The sequence below is a fragment of the Tachyglossus aculeatus genome, chromosome 23 (assembly GCF_015852505.1).
Source record: "Tachyglossus aculeatus isolate mTacAcu1 chromosome 23, mTacAcu1.pri, whole genome shotgun sequence".
Classification (NCBI taxonomy): Eukaryota; Metazoa; Chordata; class Mammalia; order Monotremata; family Tachyglossidae; genus Tachyglossus; species Tachyglossus aculeatus.
Window position 1 is genome coordinate 12245208 of NC_052088.1, and position 23642 is coordinate 12268849.

The following is a 23642-nucleotide window of genomic DNA, read 5'->3' on the forward strand; positions in this document are numbered from 1 at the left end:
AGTGGGGGGAGGGAGCTGATCAAAGCCCCAAAGCTGATGGTGAGGAGTTTCTGCTTGATGTGGAGGGCAACCGTTGGACATACTGGAAGAGGGGGAAGACAAGTACATAACTGTATTTTAGATAAATGTTTTAGTCAGCAGAGTGAAGTATGGGTTGGAGAGGATAGAGGCCGGGGACTGGGAGGTCAGTAAGGAGGCTGATGCTCTAGGTGAGGCAGGGTATGGCAAGTATTTGGATCAGTGTTGAGGCAGTTTTGATGGACAGAACAGGGCAGTTCCTGGAGATAATAAAAATGGCATTTATTAAGCCCTTACTATATGTCAAACACTGTTCTAAGTGCTGCAGTAGATGCCAGTTAATTAGGTTGGACACAGACCTTGTTCCACAAGGGCTCACAGTCTGAGTAGGAGGGAAAACAGATAATGAAACCTTGTGGGACAACCTGATTACCTTGTACCTACCCCAGCGCTTAGAACAGTGCTTTGCACATGGTAAGCGCTTAACAAATACCAACATTATTATTATTATTATTATTTTACAGATGAGGAAACTGAGGCACAGAGAAGTTAAGGTACTTACCTGAATTTGCACAGCAAGCAGCTGGCAGAGCCAGGATTAGACTCTAACTCCTGGGCCCGTGCTCTTTCCAGTAGACAACGCTGCTTTCTGTCCTAAAGATAGAACTGGTGGTATTTGGTGATTGACCGAATGTGTGGATTGAAAGAGAGAGATGTCAAGGACGATGGCAGGGTTGCAGGCTTGTGAGTGATGGGAAAATTGGAAGTAAGAGAGATTTGGGGAAGTTCAGTTGTGGATGTGTTGAATTTGAGGTGATAGGGGGGTGTCCAAGTAGAGATGTCCTGACGGCAGGAGGAAATGCAAGACTGTGTGAGAGGGAGCGAATAAGGCTGGAGAGGCAGTAGATATGGGAGGTGGTACTTGAAGCTGAGAGAGTGAATGAGTTCTCTAAGGGAGTGGGTGTAAATGGAGAATATAAGGGGGCGCAGTATTGAGCCTTGAGGGACCCTCCCCATTAGGGTGTGGCAGGTGAAAGAGGAGGCAATGAAAGACACCGAGAGGGAACGGACAGTGAGGGAAGAGGAGAACCGGGAGAGGACAGTGTCAGAGAAACCAAGGTTTGAATGTTTTGAGGAGAGTAGGTGGTCCATAGAAACGAAGGCTGCTGGGTGGAGGAGAGTTCGTTAGATTTGGCAAGGAGTCATTAGTGATGTGGAAGAAATCAATTTCAATACAGTGGAAGGGGCTGAAGCCAGATGTCTGGCATTTAGTAAGGTGTTAGAAGTGGAGGCCAGTGCAAGTAAACAACTTGTTCAAGGAATTTGGACTGGAATGGCCTGTAATTCAAGTCCCAAAGGTGGGAGATGGGGGCAATAACTGGGAGGGGGCAGGAGGGTCAACGGAGGATTTTGTTAGGATAGGAGATAGTTGGGCATGTTTGAAAATGGAAGGCCAGAATCCACTGGAGAATGAGTAAGGATGGCGGCCAAGAAGAGAAGAGGGAAGGGGTTAAGGGTTTTAATAAGTGCGCAGCAATGCGACCGGATGTGGAGGAGGTAGATTTAGAAAGGAGGTGGAAGGCGGGAGAAGCAGCATGGTTTAGTGGATAGAGAACAGGCCTGGGAGTCAGAAGGTCATGGGTTCTAATCCCAGCTCTGCTACCAGTCTGCTGTGGGACCTTGGGCAAGTCACTTCACTTCTCTGGGCCTCAGTTACCTTCTCTGTAAAATGGGGATTAACAGTGTGAGCCCTATGTGGGACAGGGAGTGTGTCCAACCTAACTGACTTGTAGCTACCCTAATGCTTAGAAGAGTGCTTGGCATATAGTGAACACTTAACAAGTACCATAATTATTATTACTATTATTATCTCTTGGGATTTGGAAAGGTTGGGAAGGATGAGAAAGGGGATGGGGAGGCTAGAGAGAGGTGAGGGAGATATTTTGGAGTGGTTAAGTCTGATGGAGATGGGAAAGGTAGAGGTATTGAGGATTTAAGTGGGAATTGGAAGTAAAAAATGATGTGAGTATCAGACGTGGGATTAAATAAAGGAGGAGAGACGATACTGCTGGGGAGAATTTTAGCAGATGAGGTTAAGTTTGAGACTGATTAGGTTAGTTTAATGTCTGCATTTTAATCAGCAGCACTCTGTGGCTTGAGCAAACGAGGAGAGGAAGTGGGTTGTGGAGGTGATCCAGGGCTGTAGGTTGGTGGTACAAGACTGACAAAGGGACAGGGGAGCAAAGAAATTGAGTTCAGTGGAGATGGCGGAGTTGAGAGTGTGGATTTTCAGTCAATCAATCGTATTTATTGAGTGCTTACTGTGTGCAGAGCAACATACTGAATGCTTGGGAGAGTACAATATAGCAATATATTCAATCGTATTTATTGAGCACTGTGCGCAGAGCCCTATATTAAGCTCTTCGGTGAATGCAATATAACAATATAACAGACACTTTCCATACCCACAACGAGCTTACAGTCTAGAGGGAGAGGCAGACATTAATATAAATAAAGAAATTACAGATGTGTACATAAGTGCTGTAGGGCTGCGAGGGGAGATGAGTAAAGGGAGAAAGGGTGATGCAAAAGGGTTTTGAAAAAAAGATAAAAGGGCTCAGTCAGGGAAGGCCTCTTGGAGGAAATGTGCCTTCAATAAGGCTTTGAAAGAGGGGAGAGTAATTTCCAAGCCAGAGGCAGGACATGGGTGAGAGGTCGATGATAAGATAGATGAGATGGAGGTACACTGAGAAGGTTAGCGTTAGTGGAACAAAGTTTGCGGGCTGGGTTGTAGTAGGAGAATAGTAAGTGCTTTAAAGCCAGTGGTGAGGAGTTTCTGTTTGATGCAGAGGTGAATGGGCAGCCATTGGAGGTTTTTGAGGAGTGGGGAAATGTGGACTGAACATTTTTTAGAAAAATGACCTGGGCAGCAAAGTATTGACTGGAGTGAGGAGAGAGACAGATGGCAAGGAAGTTGCAAGGTGGCTGATGCAGTAGTGAAGGCAGGATAAGATAAGTGTTTGGGTCAGTATAGTAGTACTTTGATTGGAGAGGAAAGGGCTGATTTTAGCGATGCTGTGAAGGTAAACTGACAGGATTTAGTGATGGATTGAATAAGTGGCTTGTGAGAGAGAGGCATCAAGAATAACACCAAGGTTATGGGATTGTGAGGCAGGAAGGATGGTGTTGCTGTCTACAGTGACAAGGAAATCAGGAGGAGGACAGGGTTTGAGTGACAAGATAAAGAGTTCTGAACTGGACATGTTAAGTTTGAGGTGATGGCAAGACGTCCAAGCAGTATGTCTTGAAGGCAGGAGGAAATGCGAGACTGTGGAGAGGGAGAGAGATCATCAGGGCTGGAGAGGTAGATATGGGGTGGTAGTTGAAGCCATGGGAGTGAATGAGTTCTCCAAGGGAGTGGGTGTAGATGGAGAATAGAAGTGGACCCAAAACTGAGCCTGGAGGGACATCCACAGTTGGAAGTGGGAGGCAGAGGGGGAGCCCAGGAAAGAGACTTAGAATGAGTTTCCAGAGAGATGAGGACAAACAGGAGAGGACAGTGTCATTGAAGCCGAGGTTGGATAATGTTTCCAGGAGAAGGGGATGGTTGACAGTGTTGAAGGCAGCTGAGAGGTTGAGGAGGATTAGGATGGAGTAGAGGCCTTTAGATTTGGCAAGAAGGAGATCACTTGTGACCTTGAGAGGGCAGTTTTTGTGGAGTGAAGGGGACGGAAGCCAGATTAGAGGAGTTCGAGGAGAGAATTGGAAGAATGGAACTTGAGAGAGTGGTGCAAAGTACTACTCATGGTGTTCAGAGAGGAATGGTTGGAGGAAGATTGGGTGATAACTGGAAGGAGCTGTGGGGTCAAGGGAGGGTTTTGAAGGATTTGTGGATTTTGAGGATTTATGCATCAAAAGAAGGTAGGTTGGATAGGGAGACCAGATGGGGTATGATAACCTGAGATTAGTTGTGGCGGGGGGTGTCAAGAGACCAGAGGTCTCTGTGTTGGGACAGGTTAGTTTTATGAGGATGGGGTATATGGGAGAGAAGGCAGGTGAGGAGGTTGTGGTTGGAGAGTGGATTTCAGTTGTGGTTAGAGAGTGGGATTTCAGAGTTGTTGAGGTTTGAGATTGTGTAGTGATTAGAGATGATGAGATCAAGTGTCTGTTCAAGTTGTTGCAGGGGTGAGGTGCAGTGGAGGAGGGAGAGAGAAGGGAAGCGTGTGGCTGGGAGGCCATCAAGAAGGCCCACATGAACGATGGATCAGTAGAGGGCGGATAAGGAGAGAGGAAATGTGAGAGAGGCCTCAAAATGGTTTGGAAAATTGGAGGTGAGCCCTGTGGGGGAGATGGGGGAGGGTAGATGATGGCAAGCAGTAACTGGAGAAGGTGGTTGAGACCAATGATATGGATTTCAAAGAAAGAGCAAGAAGGGGATGCAGGAGGAGGAATGGAGCTTAAGTAGCTTTGGGGAGGAAGAAGCAGGCAACTGCTCCAACTACAACCCAGCCATCACACTTCCCTTTGTAACCTATTCACTGCACCTTGTTCTCATCTCTCTTGCTGTCATTCATTCGATCGTATTTATTGAGCGCTTACTGTGTGCAGAGCACTGTACTAAGCACTTACGTCAACTCCTTGCTCACAACCTCCCTCCTACTAAAACTGTACTTCCTCCAGGAAGCCTTCCCTGACTGATCTCACATCTTCCCTCCATATTCTCCCTACTGCATCACCTATGTCCTTGGGTCTGTTCTTCCACGCTGAGAAGCAGCGTAACTTAGTGGAAAGAGCATGGGTTCGGGAGTCAGAGGTCGTGGGTTCTAATTCCGGCTCCACCGCTTGTCAGTTGTGTGACTTTAGGCAACTTCTCTGTGCCTCAGTTACCTTATCTGTAAAATGGGGATTAAGACTGTGAGCCCGACATGGGACAACCCGATTACCTTGTATCTACCCCACCGCTTAGAACAGTGCTTGGCACGTAGTAAATGCTTAACAAATGCCATAATTATTATTCTTCCAAATCACTTAGGTACTTTCTCCCTCCCTCCCCCACCAACCTCCAACACAGAACTTCTGTACATATCCTTATACTGTTACCTTCCATATCTGTAATTTATTTTAATGTGTCTCTCTCCCCCACTAGATTGTAAGCTCCTTAAGGGGAAGGCTTGTGTCTACTTACTCTATTATACTCACCCAAATATTTAGGACAGTGTTCTGCAAAGAGTAAGCACTCAATAGAAACCATCGATTGGAGAGAATTGCGGGGAGAATTGGGCTGGTCAATTCTTGTGGCAGAATGAGCACAGAGGGAGGAAGGTGAATATGTGCACCCTCCATTTAAAAGATAAAATTCCTTCTCATTTTGTTCCCCACCTCTCTTTTCCCTTTTCCCATTATTATTCAGTGATCTAGCCACCACTGTCCCTCTAGACTGTAAGCTCATTGTGGGCAGGGAACTTGTCTGTTATATTGTTATAGTTTACTCTCCTAAGCACTTAGTACAGTGCTCTGCACACAGTAAGCACACAATATGATTGACTGACTGATTCTGCCATTTTCCCTATCTGCAGATTGTAAGCCCTATATGGGCAGGAATCGTTCTTTTTTAATGGTGTTTGTTAAACACTTACCATGTGCCAGGGATAGAAGCTAATCAGGTTGTATACATTCCACATCCCACATGGGGTCCCCAGTTACTTCAGTTACAGATGAAATAACTGAGGAACAGAGAAGTGAAGTGACTTGCCCAAGATCCCACCCCAGACAAGTGGCAGACCACAAACTCTATTGTGTTGTACTTCCCCAAGTGCTCAGTAAAGTGTTATGCACACAGTAAATGCTTAATGCCATTAAATGAATGAGTCAAGGAATGAACGTAGAGACGTGTTGAGGGTTCATATAACTTCGGATGCTGGGAATTAGGAAGGCCTCCTGCCAGAGGTAGGCTGTTAGGATTTCAAATATGTGCAGAGCTGTGTGAGGCGTGGCAGATCTGGGGAGGGAGGAAGTTCCAAGTTGGAGGAAAAAATTGGGAAAGGGAACAGAGGTGGGAGACTTGAGAGAAAGATATAATTACAAAGTTAACTTGGGAAGAATGAAGATAGCAAGTTGGGGAGGACCAGGTGAAGAGAGCCAATATGTAAGGTAAAGTGAGTTGGTGGAGCCCACTTTAAGGAATTTTTGCTTAAGGTGGAGGGACCAAGGGAACCAGTGGAAGTTTTTATGGAGTGGAGAGTCGGTGGCCAAGCGTTGCTTCAGGAAGATGATCTGGGTAGCAACCTTTTTGGCTGTCAAGCCAGCCACCTTGGCATTATCCTTCAATTCCTCTGTCTCTGTTTCAGTCCACAAATTCTGTCAGTCACAAAGTCCTGTTCGTCTTCACAACACCTCCAGAATTTGCCTCTTCCTCTCCATGCAAACTGCCCTGTTGCTCACTGGCCCAGACACTTATCATGTTCCGAGTTAATTACTGTATCAGGTTTTTCACAAACCTCCCTTCTTTCAGGTTCTCCCCTCTCTAGTCTATAATTTACTCAGCTGCCCAGATCATTTACCTAAAGCATTGTGCTGCACCTTTCTCCCGACTTCTCAAAATCCTCCAACAGCTGCCCGTTGCTTTCTGCATCAAGCTGAAGCCCCTGATCATTGGTTAAGACATTCAGTCAGTTCTTTCCCTCCTACTTTTTTTAAATAGTATTTGTTAAGCACTTACTGTGTGTCATGGGGTAAATGCAGACTAATCAGGTTGGACATAGTCCATGTCAGTCCCACATGGGACAGGGACTGTGCCCAGCCTGATTTGCTTGTATCCACCTCAGCGCTTAGTACAATGCCCGTCACATAGTAAGCCCTTAACAAATACCACAATTATTATTATGAGGGAATTGAAGCACAGTGAAGTGACTGAGTGCTGTGTGCAGAGCACTGTACTAAGCACTTGGGAGAGTACTGTATAACAATAAACAGACACATTCCCTGCTCACAGTGAGCTTACAGTCTAGAGATGGGGAGACAGACATTAGTAGAAATAAAGAAATAAATTGCAGATATGGACATAAGTGCTGTGGGGCTGGGAGGAGGGATGAATAAAGAGAGCAAGTCAGGGCAATGCAGAAGGGAGTGGGAGAAGAGGAAAAGAGGACTTAGGGAAGGCCTCTTGGAGAAGACATGACTTCAATAAGTCAGGGTGAAATGTGAAGACAAGCATTTTTATATCAAGGGAGGAGGTAGGTGGGCACTCAGTCCAGAAGAGCTGCAATGGAACAGGTCCAGAGCATGGAGGTTGCAGAAGGAGGTAAGAATCAAAGTTCTCTGGGGAGAGGGCAAGGGCGAGGGGACGGTTAGAAAGTTGAGATCAGATAGTGGTGACTTGGAGTTGGTGAGGGTAGAGAAGGTGCCGCACTATTATATTAGAAAGACAGATCTAATGAGTGTTCTATGGATGAAGGATATCCTCTACTAGATGATCCTTTTCTAGGAAAAAAAAGTTCTGAGATTCCCAGCCTCCTACTTGCAATCTATCAATGGTATTTGCAGCACACCTACTATGTGCAGAGCACTGTACTAAACACACATAGGAAGAACACCAGAAGTAGTAGACATGGGCCCTTCCTTAGAAGGGCTTACAGTGTAAATGGGGAAACTAAGAGGACAAACTCTTAGAGGGAGCAGGAGGAAAAAGAACGAACAAGATAATAGTAATAATAGTGGTATTTGTTAAGCATTTACTCTGTGCCAGGCCCCGTACTAAGCACTGGGGTAGAGACAAGACAATCGGGTTGGACACAATCCCTGTCCCACAGTGGGGCTCACAGTCTTAATCCCCATTTTACAGATGGGGAATTGAGGCAACACAAATAATAATAATTATGGTACTTTTTAAGCCCTTACTTTTAAGCCCTTTAAGCCAAGCAATATTCTCCTCATTTCACAGATGAGGTAACTGAGAAATGACTTGCCCAAGGTCACACAGCAGACATGTGGTGGAGCCAGAATTATAACCCAGGTCCTCTGACTCCTAGGCTCAGGCTCTTTCCCCTATGCTGCTTCTCTAGAAGTGACTATGGCTCTTGTGAGTCAGTTGAGGAAGGCTTCCTGGAGGAGGTGAGTGTTTTTTGTGGGTTTTTTTTTACAAGGGATGTGACGATGTGGAGAGCTGGCATTCATTCAGTCGTACTTGAGAGCTTACTGTGTGCAGAACACTGTACTAAGCGCTTGGAAGTGTAAAGTATAACAACAGACACAATTCCTGCCCACAACAAGCTTACAGTATAGAGGTATCTGGCAGAATTAGGCATTCGATCCCCGCGGAAACAGAATGGTCTTCCGTGTCACCCTAGCTCACCTGCATAGCCCCCTTAGGGGCCCACCGTCCACACAGAGTTGGGGCTGGACCAGGATGGCATAAGCAGCGTTGTCGCTGGTGCCTGTGTGTGGCAGTCAGGCACCCCGTGGTTCCCGGGACTGAGGGAGGAGGGTCCTGCTTCGCTCTCGGATTTATTCAGGATTGGGGGGGGCTCATGGAGCTTCCCAGATGGAATGCAAACTGCGATACGCCACCCAAGTCCTTAGGGAAATAAAATTCCAAGTGAGAAGCTCCAAGTCACTCCTCTCCCTGCCCCTCCCCCAGGTGGCATGCGGGAAGGGGCCTGGCTGGCTGCCCAAGGATTTGGTGACGTGAAAGAAGGATCTTCCCAGGACCAGAAGTTTAACTGCTGTTATCTGGCTTGGAGCTATCGGCCCATCTGCTATTTAGCCAGCCCAGCTCCTTCACAGACTCCTACCGCTACTGCTTCACAGACATGGATTGGGTTTCCAAAGGAGAGCTGGGCGACAGTCTCTTTGAAGCAGACTTTGGGTTAATGACAGTTTATATAGCACTTGGTTAGTGTGTCACTTGAGACCTGCGGTGCGAGAAACAAGTTGCATTTTAACGGTTTTCAGATAAAGCCATTTCTCCTTCAAGCGTCACCTGTCCTAACCTTTCCTGATGGTCAGAAGGTTTTTTTTTTTTTCTTCTTTTTTTAACGGTATTGGTTAAGTGCCGGATATGCGTCAGGCACTGTTCTAAGTGCTGACATAGATCCAAAGTCATTGGAGACAGTCCATGTTCCGCATGGGGCTCAGAGTCTTAAACCCCATTTTAGAGATGAGGGAACTGAGGCACGGGGAAGTTAAGAAGGTTATCAAAATGATTCAGCAGTCCAATTAGTGTAATTAAGTCATATTTATTTTACATAGAACAATCTCCAAAGAATACATTTAAAAAACATCTAGATACTGATTTTATTGCATTACCAAAAAGATGGGGCCATTGGAGAGAGGCACAATTAAGTGTTCAAAGAACTCAGCGGAGAAACTACTGACCCCCTGTCCATATTACTCCTGGGACCCTGAAGGGCTGAGGAGTCTCTCCTGACCGTGAGGCAGTAGTGCATTTATTTAGTAGGAATAAATCACATAAAATATATATTTTTGTACACTGAATGTTATCATGTTGCCACAATTAAAAATTACCTATAAAAACTTCATTCTGAATTGCACTAGAGTTCACTTTACAATTGAACATCTCCCAGGAGATGGACTTCAGACCTAAATATCTGTCTAAATGCTCCCTTACAAATAATTAGCCTTTAATTCTTACACAGAATTTTTAAGGGGGTGGGGGGAGAATCTATGAAGAGCTAACTATATTATGCAAGTGGGCCATTTTAAAAAAATCTTGTAGGAAAATAGGTTTACACATTTGTGCTATTCGACTAAATTTATTCTCTTCTGCTTACCTTAAAAATAAGACACAGAGTCGTTGAGACTGTCACTTAATGGTATCATTTCGAATCAAAGTACCTAACCCCAGTACATCCTGGAAGTGATTAAAGGAATCTATCTCCTAGCCTCCTGACTGCAGTATCGAATGATGGCAAAGGCACGTGGGTACATTCCTCTGAGCAGTTTGGGTCTTTTAAAGATTGAGCCTTTCAGGTCGGTCTGGGTGCGGTGGCTTCAACGGTGTTTGGAAACAGGTTCTCAACAGATGCCTCTCTCATTCCCTTTGCTGAAGAGGCAGCAGGCACCCGACTGTCTATTTCCCGTAGAACTTCTTGTTTAGCAGGAAGATGAGCAGATTCACATTCACTTTTGCCTTATCGAACATCTTCATCACAGCGACGCCTTCATACTGCATCTGAAGGAGGTCCTGCAGTTGCGAGAGAAACCATTAGACCCCAGAGGTGATTTTCGGAGAGGCTGGAGGAAAAGCGATCTAGCCCTCAGCCCATCAGCAAGGCCACTGGGCTCCTTTATCAGTCACTCTGTGCTTTCAGTGGAAACCTGGAAACAAAGGGTCTTTGTCTTCAGAAAGGACTTCACTTGAGGGGTACGTCCCCCCACTCCCCTCACAACCCCCCCACCAACTCCACTCTCCGTGAGAACAGGTTTCTCTTTTCCTAGCCGATGTCTCTGATTACCTTGAACTTGTAGAGTGCGTCCATTTTACATCTTAATTAACTTTTTTTAGTGGTATTTGCAGCATGACAGTGGATAGAGCCTGGACCTGGGATTCAGGACGGCCAGGGTTCTAATCCCAGCTCTGCCATGTATCTGCTGTGTGACCTTGGTTAAGTCACTTCACTGGGCCTCAGTTACCTCATCTGTAAAATGGGGATAACAATGTGAGCCCCATTTGGACCAGGGACTGTGTCCAACCTGATTAACTGTACCTACCCCAGCTCTTCGAACAGGGCTTGGCGCATAGTAAGCACTTAACAAGTACCATTATTATTATTAAGTGCATACTATGTGCCAAACACTGTACAAAACACTGGGGTAGATACAAACTAATCAGGTTGGACACAGTCCATGTCCCACATGGGGCTCATAGTCTTAGTCCCCATTTTACAGATGAGGGAACTGAGGCACAGAGAAGTGTAGTGACTTGTCCATGGTTACACAGCAGACAAGGGGCAGAGCCACGATTAGAACCCAGGTCATTTTTACTTACAGGCCCATGCTCCATACAGAAAGCCATGCTGCTTGCTGCTTCTGTAGCCTGCTTACCTGAGTTTTGTCTTCACCACATCCCTGTGAGGGAGTTAGGGAACAGGTTTTACTGTGCCCCTTTTACAGACCAAGAAATGGAGGCATAGACAAATCAAGTGGTAACACAGCAGGCCAGTGGCAGAGTAGGGGGCAGAACCCGGATCCTCTGACTCCCAGACTTACAATAGATTCTGCTCCTTCCCCAGGCCGAGCATTCCAGCACTGACCCACCAACTTTTAGAAATACCCTTATAAAGCAGGCAGGAGGATTCAAGCCTTAGCATCTTACAATTATATTAAGTCTTTAATAATAACAATAATAATGGTATTAAGTGCTAATTATGTGCCAAGCACTGTATTAGGTTCTGAAGAAGAGAAAAGATAATCAGGTTGGACACAGTTCCTATCCCATATGGGGCTCACAGTCTAAGTGGGAGGGAGAACAAGTATTGAGTCCCCATTTTACAGTTGAGGAAACTGAGGCACCAAGATATTGTGAGTTACCCAGTTCACGCAGTAGGCAAGTGGCAGATCTGGGACTAGATTAGCCAGGCACTGTACTAAGCACTGGGGTAGATATTCATTCAGTCGTATTTATTGAGCGCTTACTGTGTGCAGAGCACTGTACTAAGCGCTTGGGAAGTGCAGGTTGGCAACATATAGAGACGGTCCCTACCCAACAGTGGGCTCACAGTCTAGAAGTGAGCTAACCAGGTTGGACACAGTCCATGTCCCACATAGGGCTCATAGTCTTAATCCCTATGTTACAGATGAGCTAATTGAGGCATAGAGAAGTTAAGTGACGTACCCAAGGTGTCACAGCAGACAAGTGGCAGAGCCAAGATTAGAAGCTAGTTCCTTCCGAATCCCAGGCCTGTACTCTATTCACTAAGTCCCACTGCTTCTCTTAGTCTTATGGCCTTGGGTAAGCTGTCCAAGACGCTGTTTTTAGCTAATGAAAAACTCTAGGCTTCTCTCTGATTCCTCTCTTCCCTTCCCCATCAACATCTTGCTGTTTGACACAAGTGACCTTAAGTGCCTGCCTCTTGCTGTCTGCCATCATCCTGCTCCCTGCCTGGGCCATGAGTTCTAAGCAGCTCTCTTTCATTTCCAGGAACAGACTTCTGAGAGTCCTGCCTTTGTAGTCTCCTTCCTTCTCTCAGTGGCTCGAAGGAAACAGTGGGCTGAATTCCCTCCTTTCCAGGCCTTAGCCTGGGAGCCAAGGTAAGTAGAATCCTGGGGAAAGGAGTTAAACCCATATGGCTTGGGGGCTGAAGGGGAAATGGAAACTGACATTCAGGATTTGGACTGAATGTCCCCCGTTGGCCTTGCACTGACGTTCTTGGATAACTTGCACTGGAAACCAACAGCTATACCCCATAAAAAGTTAAGGCTATTCAAATATTCACATTAGATGAATTATACATGATAATTGCTCTTGCATGTAAGTTAATTCAACATAATTTCCATCCTTAAATTAAATATGAGGGTTGCAGCCCAGAGAGTGCAGTGGGTCCTAGGCTTGATTCCTCATTACCCCCCCTATTTCTTGCTCTTTCCTTTTCTGAATTTGTCCCCTGATGGTTTGTTGTTGTTGTTTTTTTAAGATGCAGTCTGGCAAGAAAGGAAAGGCACAAAAGAACTTCTCTGCATTTACAAACTTCCCTGCTGTTATGACAGTCTCTCACAGTCACCTCTGCTAGTCAAATGGCAGCTTCTGGAGATGGGTGAGAGGTAAAGGTGGGCACCTCTATCTTAAAAGTTACAGATCCACCTGACCGTCAGGTTTGAGGGAGATGCCATCGACTGAGCCGTTAATCAGGGAGTGTGAGAGTTGATCAGTGAGCCTGGTGAGAGACAGACAGTTCCTCTCAGGTGAATCTCACAAAAATTTGTGAAATCCACGCACATCTCAATCAATGGTAATAGTTGAGCGCTTACTGTGGGCCAAACATTGTACTAAGCCCTTGGGAGAGTACAGTACAACGGAGTTGGTAGACACATTGCCTGCCCACAACATATGTACTAAGAATTCAGAAGCTATGCATTCAAGTCCTCTGTTGTTACCACTATGAGAAGCAGCGTGGCGTAGTGGATAGAACGTAGGCCTGAGAGTCACAAGGTCATGGGTCCTAATCACAGCTCCACCATTTGTCTGCTGTGTGACCTTGGGCAAGCCACTTCACTTTTCTGTGCCTCAGTTACCTCATTTGTAAAATGGGGACCAAGACTGTGAACCCCATGTGGGAAAGGGACTGTGTCCAGCCCATTTTGCTTGTATCCACCCCAGCACTTAGTACAGTGCCTGGCACATAGTAAGCACTTAACAAATACCATGATAATAATAATAATAATAATAACAACAAGGAATATGGCCAATTTGATTATTTTGTAACTGCCCCAATGCTTAGCACAGGGCTTGCCAAATGGTTTGTGCACTGGCAATTTGGACAAACTCTGGCAGGTAGAAAATCAAATTTTTTTTTTTTTAACCAAGACTACATGAGGGTCTTCCCAGGAAAGCCCAGCTAGGCCGCCCCCCCCCCCCCCCCCCCCCACCCAGGGCAGAGGTAGCAGACCTCCAAACGACTCCCCGATGGCTATTCCAGTGCACTGGAGGGACCAGACAGAGCCCAAGCCGGGGGGGGGGGGGGGGGAACCCATGACCCTCTCACCCCGACCCTGCGCATTCTCCCCCTGGTCCCTGCCACGCTCCACACTGCACACCCTCTTAGATTCCCAGCTTACCTGGAAGTTGAGCTGCACCTTTTCCATCTCTACACCCAGGAATTTGGCTTTGACTTCAAAGTCCCCCACTTCTTCACCAGGTGTAATGTCGAACATCACGTTTTTGAACCTGGGCCAGGGGGAGGAGGGAAGAGAGAAGCAGAGCCGCTCACGTGTTTGGCAGTAGGTCCCAGCCCCATGTACCCCAGCATCTGGGAACGGGTTCCAAGAAACCCCCCAAGGAGCTTGCAGGGTTTCTCAAGGGCACAAGCTTTTACCACCAATTTGTCTTTTATAGGGCCTAAGACCACAAGGCAGGGCCAAGCCAGGCCAGCCAGGGCGTGGTATTCATTCATTCACTCAATCGGATTTATTGAGCGCTTACTGTGTGCAGAGAGTGTACTAAGCATTTGGGAAGTACAAGTTGGCAACATATAGAGACGGTCCCTACCCAACAGCGGGCTCACAGTCTAGAAAGGGGAGACAGACAACAAAACAAAACATATTAACAAAATAAAATAAATAAATATGTACAAGTAAAATAAATAGAGTAATAAATATGTACATACATATATACAGGTGCTGTGGGGAGGGGAAGGAGGTAAGGTGGGGGGATGGGAAGGGGGAGGAAGGGGAGAGGAAGGATGGGGCTCAGTCTGGGAAGGCCTCCTGGAGGAGGTGAGCTCTCAGTAGGGCTTTGAAGGGAATGGCACGAAGAGAGTGGTGACGACACCTGATTTGAGCTGACAGGGCTGGATCTAATGCTTTGCTGGAAAGGTACCCTTGCCCTGCCCCTCCTCCCACAATTGCCGCATCCCTCTCTTCGCCTTCCCAGGATTGTCCTAACTTCTCCTTCTAACCTTGCGGGCTTGTGTCTCCCAAGTCTGGACTAGCCCCCAACTAGGAGGTGTTGGAATTTTGGACTAGATCTCGTGGGGGGCTCCTGGACAGATGCATATACTGTCAGTTTTCCCCGCTTCCCGGGAATGCAGCATTGACTGGCAGTACTCCCAGTGGCCCCTTCCTGCCCCACCGGTTGCCTCAGAGTGGGCGAGACATCTGAGGGTAGCCAACCAAGGGTTTTGTTTTGTCTCTTTTCGCCCCACGACCTTACAGTGGTGGCAGCAAGACGGGTGCAGGGACTTTTGGGGGCAGTGAGTAATAAGAAATGTGCAAGGCTTTAGAACCCAGCAGAGGCTCAGGAGGCTTTTTCAGGAGGGATTTAGGGCTGAAAACTCCCAGTAATGACATCCTGGGCAGAGTAAGGTCTCAATCATCCGACCACTAGTTTGAGCACCCACTGTGTACAGACACTGTACTAAGTGCTTGGGAGAGTAGGAGAGAGGTAAGAGGCAGAATTCCTGCCCTCAAGGAGTTAGTTTCGTTTCATTTCTTTTTTTTTTAATATGGTATTCTTTAAGCACTTATTATGGGTCAGGCACTTTACTAAGCACTGGGGTAGCTACCCCCTCTCAGCAAATACGAAGCACTTCCAGCAGTAAAAAGAGGAATGCATTTCTGCCAGGAATCAAGTGTCAGGAGAGGGAGAGAAAGGCTAATATGCACCCACTTGAAAGGTAATTAAAACACTGTAAGTCATTTAGTTGAGCCCCAAGTTAATAAGTGCCTATGTTCTTTCCACTAGTATGGGAAGAGTGGGCTATGTTTTTGAAACCTGCGGCAGCCTTTAAATAGCAAACCCAAAGCCCCATTAGTTTTATTGCGGTAACCCCAAAATGGAAAGGCCAGCAACAGTGGAGCTGTTTTGATGTTTGGAGCGGGTGCCCACCCCTCCCGCCGTCCCCCGGGACTCTCAGGAAGCCACACATACTGATTGGTTTGAAGGTCTTCAATTTCCAGGAGGACGCCCTTCTCGTGCAACCTTGCGGCCGTGTACTTTAGGGACGTCGGCTTCACTTTCCTGTTGCCTTTGTCTTCTTTGCCGTCTACCTTTATTGATCTCCGTGAATTTCTGAATTAAAAACCAAACGGGGACATTTGTCAGCAAGGTACAGATAAGCTGTCATTGTGGCGGTGGCTGCTAGGGTGTGGTTTGGAATGACAATGATGGACGAATGTTGGGGACACAGAGCCCGGACCCAACGGGGACTGGGTCTTAAAGCACTTGGGCTCTGCCAGGAATGCTCGGATTTGAAACAGCATCTGTGGCTGTGCGGTAATCTATCCTTCATTAGCTTTGGAAAAGGAACAAATTGCAATTATTTTAAACCACCATTTCCTAGAAATCAACTTTAAGCAGTTAAAATTGGTCCCCAGGAGGTGCTAATGGCCACCATTAACAGTAGCCCACTTCATGTTTTCCTTTCTGCTGCCTTCTTAAATTTCACCCAGTGAGATGGATGTCCTGGGGCTATTTCAGTTGTTTCAGCCAGCTACCCTCTAACCCCTTTATTTCCTATGGAAATGACTGTGGACAACACTATTTTTCACAACTCAGGTTTGCAGGAACTGACAATCCAACTGTAGGGGAATGCCTGTATTGGGCAAACCCAAACTTCACGTGCAATGTAATTCACAAGCCACCTGCTTTTATGTCAAAACTATTAATGTAGTTCCTCTGGATTTTTTTTTTCCTTAATGGTTTTTGTTAAGTGCTTACGATGTGTCAGGCACTGTACTAGGGCAGCGGGGTTGGGGGAGGTGTTGATTCAAGCTAATCAGGATGGATACAGTCTTGATTCCCATTTTACAGATGAGGTAACTGAAACTTCGAAGTTAAGTGACTTGCCCAGGGTCACAAAGCAGACAAGTGGCAGAGACGGGACTCTTCTAGGTCCTTTGGCTCCCGGGCCCATACTCTTTCCACCAGGCCACGCTGCTTCCCACTGACTGAAGTGGTTATCCTTAGTCAGCGAAAGAAATGGTGCCCATCACTTTTCCAGAACTTGCCCTTCAGGCCATTCTTTCTCTCTGGTCTAGGGAGAGGCAGCGTGGCCTAGTGGATAGAGCACGGGCCTGGGTGTCAGAAGGTCATGGGTTCTAATCCCAGCTCTGCCACTTGTTTTCTGAATGACTTTGGGCAACTCACCTCACTTCTCTGTGCCTCAGTTACCTGATCTGTGAAATAGAGATTGAGACTGACCCCCATATGGGACAGGGAGTGTGTCCAACTCACTTTGCTTACATTCTCTCGTATGAATCTGTGACTTATCATTGTAGGAGATTTTGAGTAGGCTGATCAAGCTTAGAGCTAGCTACCCATAATGGAAAAGTCTAAGCCAAAGCATCAAAGTCAGTTCACCTGTGCTGGGCAACAGCAGCATGGGAAAGGGTCAAAGGCGGATGACCAAGTGATCAAAACATTGATCAAAGACAGTGGCAGAGACTCAAGTTTTAACTGTGCAGAAGGCGGCAGTGGTAAATCACTTCCACATCTTTACCAGAAAACTCTATGGACACACATACCAGAATGACTCTGTGACAGAAGATGGGATGTTCTGAAGAGGATGTGTCCATGGAATTACTATGGGTTGGAAACGACTCGATGGCATTTGAAGAAGACCCCTGCACTTTAGTACAGTGCCTGGCACATGGTAAGTGCTTAATAAATACCATCATTATTATCAGTATTGTTGTTATTAGAGAAATTCCCATTCTAGTTTGGTAAGAATTCTAGGTTAATTCATTTCCCGCTGCCAAAAAGGCTAAATGACAGCTGCTTGCATCCTAAAATAATACCCAGTTTCCCACCAAATTGCTGGTGTCTACCAGAGTTACTCCATCTAGAACAGAAACTGTGGGGAGTACTGTATTCAAATCAATGAGTGGTATTTATTGAGTGGTTACTGTGTGCAGAGCACTGAACTAAGCGCTTGGGAGAGTACAATTCAACAGCTAAAAAAAGGGTGAAAATCACATACTCAGGTTTTAACTCACTTTCTTGTTAGGTTGTCCAAGCAAGCTTTTATGTAAGTGTCATAATAGTTAATCTGATCTTCGTAAAATGCCGTCTTGGAGTTCAGTGCATTCAGTGTCTGCTGGAGTTTCAGCAGTTCAGCTTTCCGAAGCTGTCGGTACCGTCTTTGATTGCGGATATCCTAGAGGGAAATATCAAGCTCCATGAGACTTATGCTGGGGATACTTATTTGGAACAGTTAACTCCAAATGAATGAAATGGTGATTGTTTTTCTGTCTTTATGGCTTTTTCAGTGTTAAATACTAGTGTTATTTACTATCACTTTTGCAAACCCAAGTGTTTAATATGTGTGCCATGCATTCTACAGAGCATCGGGGTAGATACTAACTAATCAGGTTGGACAGAGTCCCTGTTACACGTGAGGCTCACAGTCTAAGTAGGAGGGAGAACAGAAATTTTATCCCCACTTAACAGATGAAACTGAGGCTTAGCAGTTAAGTGACTTGCCCAAGGCTACAAAGCGGACAAGTGACAGAGCTGGGACTGGAACCCGGGTCCTCTACCTCCCATGCCTTTGCTCTTTCCTTGAGGCCACACTGCTTCCCTGCTAAACAATTAGTGGCTGTTGACACAACAGTCACAACTAATCGTTCTCTCTTCACCAGGAGAAGAAAATGTCCCCATAAGGGACTTGCTGAAGTCCATTATCATGCTGCCAGAGAGGCCCATGGAAAGCATTTAGGATAATTATATAAATTTGCCACTAAAGTAATGCATTCGAATGCAGTGGCTGAGAAGAGGCTTTGGCAGGCTGTGCTGCATAGTCTAGTGACTGCAGAGAGTTTTATTTTCTCCTTCAGCTTTCATTGCTTAACAAAACTACGGGCAGAAACATGCAGAGAATCTGTTGGGAACCTCGGCCTTGACCGGCTAACTTGCCCCCTCGCCCCATCTCAGCCAAGGCAGCAGTTTTGAGTCTTCCACGACTCTTGGGGGGCCCAGGGTCCCTCTGCTGCTTGGCCCCCACAAAAGACTTTGCTGTTCCTCCCTTGGCTCTCCTTGCAGGCCACTGGACCCAGCATGGGCAAAATGGGCCGGACCCAAGTTTACTAATGCTGATGGATGCCACTGGCAGGCAAGACAGGGGAGATGGAGAGGAGGAGACAGAGACACAGAGTGACACTGATACAGAGAAAGCCCGAGGGAGACAAGGAGAGAGATAGTGACAGAGAGAGAGGCAGTGAGAGCAGGAGCCAGACAGACACAGAGAGAGTGATAGAGATGGATAGGGAGACCATGCGAGAGACAAAGACATCATAGACACAGAAACGGTGACAGAATGTCACAAAAAGACAGACACACAGAGAGAGAGACCCAAAAAGACAGAGACAGCCAGTGAAAGAGCCCCAGAGAGTGAGAAACAGCAAGTGAAGGAGAAAGTGAGTGAGACCTAGAGACAGACCCACAGAGATAGGAGGGGTGAGACAGAAACAGGATAGGGACAGTGACAGCAAGAGATGAGAGCTAGAGAGACAAAAAGACAGTCCGAGACAGACACAAAGAGAGGCGGATGGATAGAGACAAAGAGCAAGAGATGGAAGAGAGCAAGAGAATCAGAGAGATGGACAAAGTGATGGAGATGGAACAGAGACAGAGAGATGCAGAGTGAGACAATGTGCAAGACACACAGAGATAGAGAGGCAGAAAGAGACCAATTCAGGTGGAAGGAGCCTGCCTCAATGTTTCCATGAACCTGGGGCCACTCCAGCCTATCTTACCCAAACCCCCACCCAGCCAATCCTTCCAGCCAATGGTAACCGGGTAGATGCAGGACTTGATCGTAAACCTAGAAGGGGAAAGATAAATTGGGCACGCTTGGGGCACCCTTCTGCTGTTCCGGCTCTAAAAACAGGGTGTGGTTAAAGGAGGAAGCAGCCTTGGGCTCCCTTATCGCTGACATACAGAAGAACACCCAGCCATTTCCTGCTTTCCCCTTCACTGCTGCACGTAACCAGAGAACTCCGCAAGGAAACAGGATGTGAGTAGCCAGCAGCATTGGTCCAAGGAGAATTGGAATTACAATTTAAAAAAAAAACCCAAAGATGACAACAAACGCATTTAACTCCTTTGCCATGGCCACCTAAAAGGATAAGAATGATAACCGTAAGAGTAATAAATGAAAAACTCTGTATAAGACTCTGAGATGAAGATCATCCAATTCCCCCTCAGCAGATTGCTTTGTGTCACTTGCTTACGTTCAGGTAATACAGGTGATGACTTTTCATTGTCACTGCAGAGAAAGAAAAGGGTTGTGCAGGGTTTGAGAGCCCACAGGCTGGCTTCAGAATGCTAACAGGCCAGAAGACTACCATTTTGGAGTCTTTCAGCCTTCCTGCTCTGCCACTTGGATGCTGTAAAATGGTGATTAAATGCCTGTTCTCTTGGCTTCTTAGATTGGGGGGCCAGTTGTGGAACAGGGACTACGTCTGACCCGATTAACGTGTATCTCTTCCAGCACTTAGTTCAGTGTTTGGCACAAATTAAGTGCTTAGTAAATACTAGCATATGCCAGAAGCAACGTGACCTAGTGGATAGAGCACGAGCCTGAGAGTCAAAAGGAACTGGGTTTTAATCCCAACTCTGCCACTTGTCTGCTGTGTGAACTTGGGCAAGTCACTTTACTTCTCTGTGCCTTAGTTCACTCATCTGTGAAATGAGGATTAAGATTGTGAGCCCTATGTGGGACATGGGCTGTGTCCAACCTGATTAACTTGTATTTACCCCAGGGCTTAGTATAGTGCCTGGCACTTAGTAAGTGCTTAACAAATACCATAAAAACAAAACAAACTTATTATTATTTATGTTCAGGTCTTATTAGAGAGCTGGGATGATTGCCCTGGTTGCCCTTTTGAAGCTGGTACTTTGCACCCATTAAGTGCTCAATAAATACGATTGAATGAATGGTATTCGATACAGTGCTCCGCATATACAGTAGGCCTTCAAAAAATATTGCTGATTACCTAAAACCCTAGGTATCAGTCAGTGACTTTCCTCACAGCTGGAGCTTTCTGGTTAATTTCTGACCCCTTTAATTGATGCTCTGTTACCAAAACATTTAATTCTCCTAAGAGGTGGAATAAGTGCTCTCTAAATCTAGTATTGAGAAGGAACAGAACAGCCCCAAACCTTGGCTATCTCCGTTAGGATTTCTTGGTACTTGTTTTCTGCCGTTACAAGTCCACCCTGTTCCAGTGTCCGAAGATTTCTCTGGATTTTCCTCTTCTTCTGTTCAAGGGGAAGCTGTCCATCTTCGAGCATAGACTGACTGCGCTTCATTTCCTCAGGAGTTTTGGAATCTAAGATGGCCCGGTTTTCCATGGCTTTGGAGTGCTCAGATTCCTGAAAACAACAACAATGTACATACACACTATTATCCCAAATCCTAAAGATGGAAAATAGCCCAGGGGACAGTTGAAGAGGACTGGCGGCTGCTTCCCTTTCAAAAAAGTGTCCTATTCTGTCCCTAAGAGACCAAGTGGGCAACAAGAAATGATAGGAGAAAACCAGTTCAGTCTCTCAGTTAGTGGGTCTGGCACATTGAACCCCAAACCAGAGAGTTTCTCGGGGAGGTGTGTCTGAATTCCAGTTTACGGGCAAAGCCGGCAAGTGGGCTAGTGTTGCAGCTGCCCTCTCCACCAAAGACCCCTAAATCCCTTGGAAACTGGGAGCCTGAAAAGCCAAAGGGGACTGATAGGAAAAGTAGGGTGCAGACTTTCCTGGAAATCCAGCAGCAGAACAGAGCACCAGAGCCTGAGTTTGGTTTATGTGTGTTTAGTTGGAGATTCAGAGGTTGAGAGGAAACAGAAATCCAGGGCCAATATTGTGAGGAGGTAAGGTTGGATAAGGCCATGAAGGGCCTCCAGAGACCATCAGAAGCCTGGGAGATGCCATGCCCACAGTCTAGGAAAGATGGAGGAGGTCTGTAAATCCAAGAATGAAGGTGAACCTATTCTCTCTGGTTTGGACAGGCTTTCAAAAATTAGCCATCAGGAAGAAACAATCCAGTCCTGTGCAGGCTTTCAAAAATTAGCTATCAGGAAGAAACAATCCAGTCCTGTGCTCTTTCTGTGGCCTGATACCCCCTACCCCCACCAAATGTGCGTGCACGCACACACACACACACCCATCCCCGGAACAGGGACAGCCCCCAACCCAACTCAGGATAAAACAGAGGCATTGATTACAAGGTCACTTCCCCTCAAAAGGAAACTCTCAACTCTGACCATCAAACAGCCTACCCTTCAACGAAAGGGGCTCCCTTTTTCCCCACTTTGAGCAAAATTTTTATAGGTAATTTCACTTAGGCATTTTTTAGAGTAAAATGAGATTCCCAGTGTTTTTTTGTTTTGTTTTTTACAAAGTATAAAACTAAATAACATTTTTAAAAGTTGCTATTTGCAAGCTGGAGTGAAGTGGAACACATTTGAGACATACAACCACTCAGGCCATCTTCCTCTGTGCATCTTCATTTTTTTTTTAACCATATTGATTCTAACAATGTGCACACTGTCCTGGAAATATCATGTTTGTTTGTTTTTTTTTTTAAAAAAACCACCTAATTTTTTGAAACAAATATTTAACCCAGTGAATGTGGTTTACAAGATATTGTGGGAAAGATTCGGTAATGTTTTGTATAATGAACCCATCAGATTGTGATCGATAGTTTGGGGCTGCAGGGGGAGGTACAGCGGGGCTAAACTTTGTGAGGAATTATTTTCTCTTCCCAAAGGCTCTGTTCTAAAATGAACTCTCTTACCCAGAAGGCAAGGGAGCAACCTGAATCCTGTCCTTATAATAGTTGCTTAAATGCCCCCTCCAACACTCTGATTTTAAAAATCATTTCCTCAAAAAGCGTGTGAAATATCTGAGTCAATATGGTAATGGGTGGACCTTCTCAGGCTAAATTGGCCTGTGAGACTTTGTACACACAGGATGTGGTTCATTTTCCAAAATTTCCAGAAACAAACAGCAGGGCTTCAAAACAGGGGTTTCTGTTTCTCAGAAGGCTTGGCCCAGTATTTCACTTTGAAGAATGTCCAAGGAAAATTGAGTTTAGCAGTGAACATAGCACCACCTACACAAATCTATTCTATCCCATTTTAACTGTTTCACTGGGAAGACTGCAGCATTTTCTATGGAAGAAATGCCTGTATGATCAAACTGATGACCCAAATGGTGAATTTCTGAATGAAAGCACTGTGACTAAAAAGTGAAAACATTGACATCATGGCCTTTAGTCTTTGATGAATAGCTACAAAACAGAGCTGAACTAGAGGGTAAATCCCTCAGGGCAGGGATTGTGTCTACCGAGTCTACTCTCCCAAGCACTTACTTTACAGCTCCCTGCATGCACTAAGCACTTGGTAAAAACCACTGATTAAAATGAAGCCACACTCATGCAGGACAAATAATTTGGACTCACTGATCCTGAAGAATCTCATATCCCTCAGGTTTTTTTTTCCTCCTTCCAAGGTTCCAAATACATAATTTGAAGTTTAAAATATTTTAGGGAGCCAGACAGGTCTTAGGCTTTTGTTGATGATGGGTATTTAAGTGCTTACTATGTGCCAAGCACTGTTCTAAGCACTGGGGGTTGTGGGGGAGAACAAGGTAATCAGGTTATCCCACGAGGGGCTCACAGTCGTCATCCCCATTTTATACATGAGGGAACTGAGGCACAGAGAAGTTGTGACTTGCCCAGAGTCACACAGCTCACAAGCTGTGACCTCTGACTCTGAAGCCCGAGCTCTTTCCACTCAGCCACACTGCTTCTCTAGCCTCGCTGTATTCCCCCACGTACCTACCACAGTGCACTGCAATCAATGGTATTGAACGTTTACTGTGCAAAACACTGTACCAGGTGCTTGGGATCGTACAGCAGAGTTGGTAGACTCGTTCCCTGCCCACAACAAGCTCG

The 23642-nt window shown here is 46.0% G+C and overlaps 1 protein-coding gene across 2 annotated transcripts in view; it reads right to left on the bottom strand.

Moving 5' to 3' along the window:
• Positions 1–9235: 9235 nt before the first annotated feature.
• The window catches only part of IQGAP2 (IQ motif containing GTPase activating protein 2), a 241472-nt gene continuing 227065 nt past the window's right edge, over positions 9236–23642 (bottom strand). For both annotated transcript variants that reach the window (XM_038765978.1, XM_038765979.1), the window contains 5 exons: positions 20852–21064; positions 17686–17846; positions 15620–15760; positions 13810–13918; positions 9236–10219 (listed from right to left, as the gene is read on the bottom strand). In XM_038765978.1, the coding sequence (XP_038621906.1) occupies positions 10106–10219; positions 13810–13918; positions 15620–15760; positions 17686–17846; positions 20852–21064 (738 nt within the window). In that variant the 3' untranslated portion in view covers positions 9236–10105. The remainder of the gene's footprint in view (positions 10220–13809; positions 13919–15619; positions 15761–17685; positions 17847–20851; positions 21065–23642) is intronic.